This window comes from Pinus tabuliformis, chromosome Q (genome assembly GCF_031772625.1).
Source record: "Pinus tabuliformis cultivar Carrire ecotype Pingquan chromosome Q, CPIR1, whole genome shotgun sequence".
Classification (NCBI taxonomy): Eukaryota; Viridiplantae; Streptophyta; class Pinopsida; order Pinales; family Pinaceae; genus Pinus; species Pinus tabuliformis.
Window position 1 is genome coordinate 293,743,611 of NC_142296.1, and position 12,293 is coordinate 293,755,903.

Below are 12,293 nucleotides of genomic sequence, written 5' to 3' on the forward strand. Positions count from 1 at the left end.
CAAACAGCCCAGAAAATCTCGGTTTCTGTGCCCAAATATGCAGCCTGTCCAAACAGAGATATTCCCACAAAAATTGTAGTCAAACACTGCACAGTCAACGCTGGTAAAACTTGCTGCAACTTGGTAAACACAGGGAAACAGAAGGCTGCCCTTCGCACGTGTGGAGGAGAAGAAGGCTGCCCTGAAATTTGTATGACCCAATCAGATGATGAGAGAAAGAGATGTGTGTGTGTGTGAGATGAATGAAGTAGATGCTCCTATTTATATGCAACGTTGAGGGTGAAGAGACATGACTTTTGGGCTTCTAATACTACATTAGATTGCTGGCCGACCTTGACAATTTGTCCATAGAAGAAATAAATTCATAATTCCATTTATACATGTCGGAATGAGATGATCTTTAGATTAATCCTACACCTCTCGGAAAGAGGAATCCAACAAAAATATCATCTCCATCATAATAGCTGTCCAAGGTGGAGTTGGCCCTAGTTGCCAAAAGTCCTTTGTGCAAGATGTCAAGGACAAAGTGCTGAAATAGATCTGTCCATAAATTCATCACCGTCTAGAACTTACACATCTTGTTCACAACTTCGATTGTGAACAAGATCCATTGTCAATGCTTCTGTCATTGATCACCTTCCATGCTTGATGTTAGAGTTTCTGAATATTATCACTGCTGATGAAAAGTAATGAAGTAATACAGATTGTTGAACTGAGATGAAGTGACTGAGCTTTCATACACACAGTTGTGATGCCATCTTACATAAGAAGTCAACCATGTTATTGTAAGCCAAGATGAGAATGGCAAAGATCAATCATACCACTGAGATGGTATACCACCGTGATGCCAATATAGCTGCCACTGAGATGTTATAACCATAGTGATACCAAGCGAAGAGGAATAACATAGTGATGACAAAATCATGAGAGCTATAACCATGGCCATACGTAGAACAGTGAGAGGAGGGTCGAGCCTTTTTTTTCAATCTTGATGCATTACTGGGAATTTTGAACTGTCTTAGAAAGTCGAAAAATCACAGATGGAGTATAACCTTTGACTACTTATGGATGGAATTAACACTTTTACAGCATATGGATTACCTCATTACCTCAGAACCACCTGTAAATGTGCTCGACAAAATCCTTAAAAGAATGAAGTAAGCTACAAGCCCATAAGCCCTTTCAAAATTTGTCCGCTCGCCAAATCCGTTAAAAGTTTCTTAAGGCCATACATGTTTTGCGAGAGAGAACAATGAATTCTTCTGTTGTTAGTGCCAATATTGGTCGGCCTACTGAAGTTATATATGCTAAGTAGAATTGTACTGAAAGAAGGATCCGCAAAGAATACACCTTGACTTCAAATGATCCTTCTTGCACCTGATCTTTGCTCTTCTTCAATTAGTTGTCACTGAAAGATCATCAGAAAGATACAGAGTACAAGATCTCATGAATTAAGCTATCCAAGATGTGAATCAGTCTTGTTCACAACTTCGTTTGTGAACAAGACTACTGCGTAACACAGTCATGGTCATACGAGCCGTAACATAGCTATCATCACTGGTTCAGATTTGACAAGTATCCAAACTAATCTACACATAATTACATAGGAGAGATGTGCACCCAAGTGCAGTGAGACTATATGCAATGCCCGCTTATCAGAGACCAAACCTAACAGTGATGACACTTTCAACAAGGTTTCTGAGTTTCCATACCATCGTAATAACTGCTTCACTGAGATCCTGTTGTGCTGAGGTATTGTGATACAGATATCAATACTACAGATCGATATTACTATGATGCCACTGTCATCAGATCTGAGGGATAATGTCAAGCGCAGGGATGACAAAACATAGTATCGAAATCACTATTGTAAATTGCAATTATAGATCCTCAGGGTAGGCAAAAATAAGTAGTACATGGCAGTCCAGTCCATAGAGCTTAAGTCTATCATCTGCAATGAGAATGAGCCCAACAAATCTCCTCAAACTCAATAGAATATCCATTGCAATTTCTATTGATCCAGAAGACCAATAATACCCACAAAAAGTCGTTTCTTCATTCAAAAATTGATCACTCAGTGAGGGGAATTAAAAAGATGGAACCTGATTTTTTTATAGTCCACCATAAAGTCTTAGAGTCTGCCCAGAAATTGATATACAGACACAACACTTCATAACGGTGCTTGTATCACCATCAAACCACATAAAGTTTGTTCCTGAGATAGCACACAGTCCCAACAGAGAAGCTACAGCAGCATTGGAGTGTACAGGAATGATATTTGTCCATCTTAGTATGACTTCCAGAACTTGTGGTTAATTACAGGAATAGAACACGGCCTCTAAGAAATTAGTTTCATGCCCAACATATGTAAAATGTTCTGCCTGTAGTAGTGTTTCACCCCCACACGCACAAGCCATCAACTGATACACAGCTCATGAAGAAAGGGAAACTCGCTATGCTCATAGCCTTGACTGGGTATTCAAGCTGCCCCTCCAAAGAGTAAATCGAACCATAGGCACAAGTTTTCTGAAAATTTCAGAGGTATTAGAATCATGTGAAGTGCCTTAGATCAAAACATCTCTTGCACTAACTTTCTCCAGCGATATGCCTAATGATCTGTTTATCCAAAACAAGTACTGTAAATCTACAGAGGCTAGTCCCAATCTCCAAAGTCGACCTTCTGCCACAAACAAATGCTTAGTAGTATCAGCCAGAAATAAGGAGAATAGTCCTGCTATTACGTGGAAAATATAGCTGGAGATCTTGGCCAAAATTTGATTTAATGCCATCAGGAGCTCAATCCTGCGAATGATTCTGTCTTTTGATCAAGCCTTGATTTTTGAAGAGAATGGAGGCCATGGAGACTTATCAACAAGCTTCTCAGTGATTGCATTCCTTCTAGCTTGAGCTTGTCCTCAACCTAGCTCTGATACAATGTTAATTTTAACATGTTCTTTGCTTACGACAGTTAGATCAACGTGAGCTCAATTACCAATCCAATTCTTTTCATTTTGTAATCACATTAACCATTATAAATGAAGAAAGAACATAAACCATACATGCAGAATACAAGCCGTGACAAGAGAACACAAAAATTGGCTCAAGCCAGGGAAAATTGGCTCAAGCTAGGGCATACATCTGCCCTAACCTACAGCAGCAAACACATGATATTAACCTCAAAACATTCGATCTTCTTAGCAGTGAAAGCGGCTTAGGCCAGGCTAATACCTTAGCCTCTTTTCTACCATACAATCGGGGTCTGAACCTGCTATACTCCAAGGAGGGTCTGCGGCCAGCAAGGTAAGATGAATACGGTCCCGAACTGTCATGAACACCCATTGATCTAGTTCAGAGATGCCACCAACAACCTCGGTCTTCTGCCTGAGATACTCAGCCTGAAGTGGGGAAGAGTTTACCACATGAAACTAGCCCAGACATGCCCTAACAACCTGCGGCCTTCCCAACAGAAGATTCTTGGCCCTGTGATGGAAGAGAAAACCCAAAACAGAATACTCCTGCGTCCTCCTTCTCAGCTCGGCTGCCTCAGATATGATTTTACCTTTTTTTGATGTGTAAAATGAGGTTGAAAGCACCTCTATATATACTAGTCGTTGGAGTGGAAGAGACATGAGTTTTGGGCTTATGAACCAACTTAAGAATGAGGCCGACCTTATAAATTTACTTGTGAGAAAACATAAATACAAAAATCCACTTCCGCTTGTTCAAATGAGACAATCTTTATATCGATTTTGGTCCTCTCGAAGAGAGGAATTCAATGTTGCAATAATCTTCCCCATAGGAGCTGTCCAAAGCGGAATTTGGCCCTAGTTGCCAATTTTAACAAGAGATGAACTTGGATCCATTGGAGATACCATTGATGATGCAGAGCTTGTTACAGTGGCTCTCAATGGATTTCCTTCCTCATGGGATCCATTTGTTCAAGGAATTTGTGCACGAGAAAAACTGCCCAAGTTTGATAAGCTAGAAAAGACCCAAGGGACAAGTCCCTTCACTGGCTGGCTGACTTGTCTTCTTCTGGGCCAACTTGACTTTAAATAATTTATTACCATTACTTGCCAAGCTCCAGCATTTTTGGTCAAACTCATTGAAAATTTAACCTCTAATTAGGGTTTAATTCTAAATTGGTGGGCCCAATGGTCATATAAAAATTCAAAATTGGTGTATATAGTCTTGGAAATGTGTCAAACAGCTGGAGGTTCATCCCGAAAAAGCATTTCCAGCTGTACGAAACACATTCCAGGGCTGTTTTCAAACAGAAAAACATGGTACACACCCCCACCTGACACATTCCCACCACTTAGAACTCAAGTTTGTGCCAAGTTTCTACTGCTTACAAAATAAGTGTTACAAACTAATTATCAAGCATAATCAAGAATGCTTCCCATTCTTGTTAGCTATGAAAAGGATGTCCTTGTTTCTCTATTCTTATTAATGTATTTTGTGTTGTTTCTCGTAATGTAAGAGACTCTGTTTTCTCACAAAAAAGAACTGTTGCGAAAATATAATTATAAACATCTTATTTTCTTCATCCATTTTTCAACAATAAAAGATTCATTATATTATGTACTTATTCATGGAATCATTACACTTTGTCAATGAATTCTAGGTAGAAGCATATAATTCTTAGGACGTTCATAAACTTCTCCTTGACAGAACACTGTGCCATATCAAGTTGTAACCTCAGACAAAAACAAAATTACAGAGCAGCAACAAAGATAGAGAACAGGAATAGCATTCTAGTATTACATAAGTTTGCATACCTATACATGCTTGTAACAAGCATCCCGACAAATATCACATTGACAGGAAACCAGACTCGAATAAGCTTCCAAGAAAGTGGTTCTGTCGTTATGACTCCAAATAAACTCAGAGCACTGACAATTACCACAGACACAAGATTCTGCAAAATATAAAAAAGAGTTTGGAAAGATAACACTAAGGTCAAATCATATCTTTTGAAACAACTGCACACAAATGTCCTACAGATGAAGAACAAAGTTTACAATATGACAGAAGTAGAAAAACAGCTATCACAATAACAGTACCTGATATAACATTAGTGATATTCCAGCATCAAAATTATAATTCGATAGTACAACTTTATTCAACAAAATCATGCTGCATGATGAAAGGCAATATGCTATTCCTGACAGAAGAGACTGATTCCGAATTTTAATGAAACCATGCTCCCGTATAGTTCTTTCAACATCTTTCTCCACATCACCACCTTCTAGATCAATATTATCATTGGACATAGGTCGTGTTACTGCCAACAATCTGCATTACTTAACACATCAAAAAATATTTCAAGCAATTTAAAATAAACAATATTATAATTTATGAGCATACTGAATAAATTATACAAAAATTTAGAATAATATATTTGAATCAAATACTTTGAGCCAGAGTTTTGCTGCATCAGTACCAAAGATGTTATTTATCCACGTATAGTATGTTCAGATGAAGAAAGATAATAGAAGACATACTAGCACAGGGACAAGGAATTCGCAATCCATAAACATATATGGTTTACCACTAGTAAAGTAGTACTTTTAATGTGAAAAGTATGGTTGAGACCAAGTATTCCAAAATGATTGACAAATGGAATCCCATAGCACTAGAATGTTAAAAAATGTAACTCAACCAAGAGCTTCTTGCACAAGTTTAGTTTGAAAATGCAAGAAGTGGTTCGAGGCATTTCATTGGTGACCACCTTGGAAAAGTGGTCACTAACTCCATCTTGGAATCTCACTTGAAAAATAAAAGAATAAAAGTGAAAATTTAATGCTTTGAAATCAATTTAATTTTAGGGATCTGTTACCCACCACCTGTGGGTGGTATCCCTAGGAGAAAATTTTCTCCTAGATGGTCCTCAGCTAGTAGCCAACAGCCCCTTGCAGCCACCAAATAGCTCGATGCACCACTATCTCCGTCACCTGAGCCAACCATGTGGTCCCCCGCCCATCTATTATGATCGTATGTTTGAAGGTGGGCCTCCCAACCCCAAAGGTATGGCTTTTCATCGGTATAGTTGAGTACTTTTGTTTACTTATCACGGACACGTTTGGGCATGGATTGTTGAGGGGATTTGGCAGAAAGAATGGGCTAGGTTTGCACTATTGTCTCCTCTGCTCGATTTGGTGGCTAGCCTTGCATCCTAGTCTCGTGGGATCTCCTTTACTGGCTATTACCTTTAGGGCTGGCACTAAATAGGAAATCCCAAATTTGGTTGCATGGCCCCGCTTCATGACACCATATACATCACTCCCCTCCGCTCATTTTAACCCAATTTATCACTTTTCCCATCCGTGTCCACATTTGTCCACTAGGTCCGCAAAGGATTAGCCTTCCCCTCCCCTTGCCCACACCTTGGGTTGGGCCTGGAACGATGCCCCGGAAATTGATGCAGCTAGAAAGAAAAGAAAAAGCATAATTTGGCCACCATCAACAGGAAATGTACCACAAAATGCAAAAGATGGCCAAGACATACAAATTTAGCAGGTGGGCAAAAGCCAAACATGAGATCTACCCCTTATCTACGGCCATCACCTTGGTTCCTATGGGCCCTAGATGAGCCCCCTCCACATTAAGGAGCCCATGATTGTCCCAACCCCTGATAGGCAATGAATTGTCCGATCTTAAAGGGGGTATCTAATGTTGTTATCCTACACATCATGCTCTCATGCCCTGGAGCCCAGAGCGGTTTTGAAGAAAAATCAATCAAAGGCAAAAGACATATGAAGAAGACAGGTGGGTCTCCATTTGGGGTTTGGTCTCCCTATACGAGGTCCAAGCCCTCTAGAGGGTCACATTGGCACTATAGGGTGAACGTTGAGAGCCATGGGCCTCCACCATAACAGGGAGCACTTCATGGATCCCTAGCACCATTCATTGATTGCTCGTATTCCACATTTTAGATGGGGATGATGCACCTGGATCACCGCGCCAAGCCAGCTTCACAGTTATACCATACACTTGGCAGACGTTCCAGGGCCCAGATAAGGATGTGTCTCACCATGGAGACAAGGGGAGGGTTTATGTCATCATTCTAGCCCTTACAGATGGTTTACAAGCATTATTGATCGACTTGGAGACCCGTGAGGATGTCATGTTGCCCCCACACCCACATGGGGACACCACTTGGATATCAAGGAGCCAACCCCTTGGTCACTATGTTTGGGGCCTATTTTCTCAACTTGGCACATTTTGGACTCCATTACACCTTCTCAATGGCCCAACAACTCATCATGTTTACTATTTTTCCCTCTTGAGAGGCTTATCTTTCTATTTTGGAGCTATCTTGGTGGGCTTGTCACCAAGGCATATCATTATTGTACATTATTTTATTATTTCGGGCTAAATTAGGCAAATTAGGCCATTTGAATTCATTTTTCTCATCATCACTTAGATTGGATTAGTATCTCTTGAGAGATTTTCGCACTTGTTTCTGGGACAAAATTTTTGGAGTTTCTTGATGCACTATGATGTTTGGATTTTCGCTATTGTCTTTGGAGCTTCTTTCTAATGCGAAGTTGATGAATGGATATACTCTCTCTCTCTCATGTAAGTGAAATTTTAATGCTATTCTTGTTATCTTACTTGTCTAATGCATGTTATTGTTATCATTGTTCTTGTATGGGTTAAAGTAATGTGAAATTCTTCTGGAAACCTTGAATAAGTGATTTAATGCATGTGTTTCTCTTTGAGGGAGTGGGTGAATGTTCCTAGAGGCACCTCATAGGTTGAAAGCCCTTGAAACTTCATCTCCTTTGCAATTTGAAGTATAAATCCCTAAATGACCTTGTTGTTGCACCTTGAAAGGCTAGCGAAAGTCATCTAAGGCTCCTTAGCATATGAAAATTCTCGATCTAGGTGTATCTTGACTCCATTAAGCCCAAGAAGCAAGGCACTAATCCTCGCATCCCTTTGGAGGTCAAAAATTCAGCGTTGCAAACATCTCGATAACATCTTGATTTTATCTCAAAATCACGATATTTTGGCATAGCCGATGTTTGCCGATTTTAATCGATATTTTGATGGTATATTGATTTTGCAGATGTTTGCCTATTTTTACCGATATTTTCTCGATTTTTACGATTTTTTGGTTTTCCACACCCTTGTCGATTTTATCCTGATGTTGATGTTTGCAACATTGGTCAAAATTACCCGTTTTTCTCATCTCTCCCAATTCTAGGCCTAACCCTAGTAGGTCACCTAGGGCATCAAGAGAAATCTTTTGTAGCCATCCAAAACCCTTGAAATTTGGTCCACAATTGCATTGGGGTTTTCTCAGGTGTCCCCCAAATTTGAGCTCAATCGGACGATGGATTCCCAAGCTATTGCAAGCCCTAGCTCAAGGATCATTCCTCTCCCTAGGTTGTTGTGGGTTAGTGTCCTCATTTAGATCATTACATTTGGAGTCAAGATTGACTGACAACAACTCAATTTGAGACTTGCCCCCAAGGCCACACTTAGTGGATTAAAGATTTCTTCCACGTAACAAGGTGTGTACTAGGCAGAAACACTGTGCAGACTGAAATTTTCATGTTTGTTATTCATTTGATTAATTTCCCAAAGCCTGTTTCCCTGTGAAGGAGCTCTTGTAAGTTCTAAAGATAATTTTAAATGATGAAATAATCTAGAAGAGTAGAAATAATTGTGTACCATGTGTGATTTCTTTTCTCGTTTTCTGGTGCATGCAAGAGTTAGAAATTCTAGAAAATAACTAGATCTAATTTGTTTGCTTAGATAGCTTGTTTTAGGATAATTTAAGAGAAATGAACCACATGACTTGTTATTGTATTAATAGGATTTAAGATTAATGGAATAACAGGAAAGGTGAACGGTGAAATAGTACCAATACCAAAGAACTAATTGACAACACACTTACCATAGTCCTTATCACTGTTTTACAAAACGGCCGGGTCAACCCGGAAACGGCCGTTTCAATCCGTTTTGATGAAAAAAATTTCAACCCGGCCTATTGACCCGGCTCGGTGACCGGGTCAGCTATGACCCGGCCGAGTCAGCCAATGACTCGGCCGGGTCATAGCTGACCCGGTCAACTCGGCCGGGTCACTTCAAAAAACGGCCGGGTCACTTCTAAAGTTTATATATAGATATATATTGTTCTCGGTATATTGCTTGCATTGAGAAAGAGATATGAGAGACACTTTGAATGCCTGTGTTTGTTGGGAATGTTACTGCTTAGGTTCTTTTGCCACCAATCTTTCTGGGACTTCCCTGTAATAAACTCAGCTAGACCTGTCAGAAGGGACCTGTAAAATGGAGTTTCTCAACAAGAATCTGTACAGGTGGATTGTATAGTAGAGACTTTGATAAGAACACAACAAACATCAATACCAAAATATCCTTAAATGCTTAGCAGTTTTTATATTTTCTGTTTTACGTTTGTTTAAGTTGAATTGCACTTGGTACGTTATTATACCTGAATTATTAACAAACCTTTTCCAATTGACTATTTTTTCCCAATTCCATGTAGAAATGTCGCGTCCTTTGATTCTCCATGTGAATTAGAGTACCTTTGTTCAAATCCTGGATTGATGAATGCATATTTTATAATATGTTGAATGTGTTTTCTTCCATCAGAAAAAAAATGCAAGTGCTGTACGCACACACACATAGTCCTCTGTTGTTAGAAATAGATGGGCTGAATATGGTAAATTTACTGGAGTTTTTCTGCTGTTTTACAGTGCCAGGAACAAAAGCTTTTAAACATATACTGCCATCATGCATTTGGAGATTCTACTAGTAATAACTATGAAACCACATTGAAAATTTTGAAATCTTTATATTCTTAGCTGACTCTGAGTGCATATAGGAATGAAGAAGTCTGAGCATATAGGATGATACCCATCCTTGCCAATATGGGAAGCTAGACCAATATTGTTTTATCTGAGAATTGATAACGTACATATAACTGAAGCAAGAGACATGTCAATGTGGAGATCATTGCATTGATGCCATGAGCAAGATCATAACCAAACAACGAACTTCCAATTATGCAGTTGACTATGTATTTACTATTGCCATTGGGTACACCGTACCATTTTGATATAATGGATTGGTTCATGAGCCTACTTTGATCATATGTTGTCTTCCATGTATATTATAATGTTGTGTGTTTGGAAACTTGAATGAAAATATTTAAAATTATGTTTAAACTATTTAAAATTATGTTTTTTTATAAAAAAAATAAATATTTAATGTATTTTTTACAACGACCGAGTCATTGAAATCGAGCCGGCCGAGTCATTGCCGTTTCCGTTTCCGTTTCCGAGTCGATCCTCGGCCGAGTCCGAATCCGTTTCCGTTTTGTAAAACATTGGTCCTTATCATTGTTTTACAACCCGGCCGAGTCAACTCCGAAACGGCCGTTTCGAACCGAGCCATTACCAAAATCTTTGACCCGGCCAGCAACCCGGCTCGGTTGACCGAGTCAACTATGACTCGGCCGAGTCATCCAATGACTCGGCCGAGTCATAGTTGACTCGGTCAACCCGGCCGGGTCATGTATTGACTCGGCCGAGTCAATGAAACTACAGCTGGGCAAAATCCAATAATGAACTGAAGGAAAACGATATTTCTGTTTGGGCATAAAAACTCGGATTACAAGGCAGTAACTTTTGAAGGGCTCAGATCATAATTGAATAGTTACCTTTTCTGAATTCGCACAGTGAACAGACTTGCCTGGATCTCAGACTAAGTGAAGAAACATTGATCCAAGCTCAGTGTTGCAGACTTCGGTCACTTGTTGGAGGCTCAAAACCTGTGGAATTGCGGATCTGTGGAAAATTACTAACTTGCAAAGGAGCTCAGACTATATTACAATCACCTGAAGTTTGTCTACCTGTAGCAGCTCAGACTACAAAAGAACTGTCACCTACACTTCGGACCTGTGGAGACATTTCAGAACTGTGACAGAAATTTCATTTTGGACTTACGAACCTGTTTAGCATTTCTATTGCAAATTGAGTTCTGAGAAATATTGCAGACTTGTTGTAACAGTAGTTCTTCTCTTTGGATTCTTTGAGGGGAGTGAAAATCATAGTGACCTTTGATTGGACCGTGGATCTATCAAGACTAACATATCTATCACAAAGGTAGTTTGAAGAAAATTGTGAGTCTGTTGAAGGAATCTCAGTGACCTGTTGCAGTCTATTTTGAAGTGACTTTGTTCCAGTTTGAAAACTATTTGAAGAAATTGTTTAAAGAAGCAATCTGTGATCCAAAGTCCACTTGCAGACCTATACAGTGAATGTGGAACTGAGATTGCAGACTTGTGCATGACTTAATCTGTGGAAGAACCTTATAGAATTGTGCAGACTTGTGAAGACATTGTGAAAGCATTTGAAGGGGCTCTTGGTGCGGATCTTTGGACTTGAAGAAATATTTGGGACTAACCTTGGACCAGATTTGAAGAAGGTGCAGAACTATTATTAGAGCTGGTGCAGTTCATTGAAGACACATTAAAGTCTTGTATTGAAGATCATAATGCAGTGTTGATGTCATCATGAGGTAACTTGAAGAAATTGATCCCCTTCCTGCGTGCTGCTTGCCCAGCACCAGAATAATTGTCCATCCCCATCAATATTTAAAATTATGTTTTTTTATAAAAAAAATAAATACTTAATGTATTTTTTACAACAACCGAGTCATTGAAATCGAGCCGGCCGAGTCATTACCGAGTCGGAGTCGGAGTCGGAGTCGATCCTCGGCCGAGTCGGAGTCCGAGTCCGAGTTGTAAAACATTGGTCCTTATATCTAAAGAAAGTGGAAAAGTAACCTAGAAGGTTGACATCAAAATAGATCCAACTGTTAAGAAATCAAGTTGCATGGTGGATTTCTCTTTCATGATAATTCCTTGAGAATTTAGTTGGCTTCTTATTAGTCTTATTATGTTTTTCTTCATCAAAAAAATTACCAAAACGTACATGAAGATCATAAAGAAAGAATAGAACACAAGATGTAGGCTCCACGCCAGGGCAAAACCACACAATTGGGGGAAACCCGAACAATCCTCTTCTTATAGAATTAGATCAAATGAGATATCCAAGACCAAGACCAAGACAAATACCTCTAAAAGACCCCCAAGTCAGCCCTCCATTCCCTGTCATGTTTCATCTTCAATGAGATAGCTAATCTGTTATAAGATGCCTTGTCTCATAGTAATCCTTCGTCCTTCCTATAGCATGTTTCTCACAGTCTTTACATTTCTCCCATAACTCGCATATTACATTGATTGCAATTTT

General features: G+C 39.4%; 1 protein-coding gene across 3 annotated transcripts in view; it reads right to left on the reverse strand.

Moving 5' to 3' along the window:
• Positions 1 to 12,293, reverse strand: part of LOC149219376 (GDP-mannose transporter GONST1-like) — a 297,856-nt gene that overhangs the window by 191,109 nt on the left and 94,454 nt on the right. For all 3 annotated transcript variants that reach the window (XM_089384353.1, XM_089384352.1, XM_089384354.1), the window contains exons 3-4: positions 5,067 to 5,298; positions 4,782 to 4,921 (exon numbers count right to left, since the gene is read on the reverse strand). In XM_089384353.1, the coding sequence (XP_089240479.1) occupies positions 4,782 to 4,921; positions 5,067 to 5,298 (372 nt within the window). The remainder of the gene's footprint in view (positions 1 to 4,781; positions 4,922 to 5,066; positions 5,299 to 12,293) is intronic.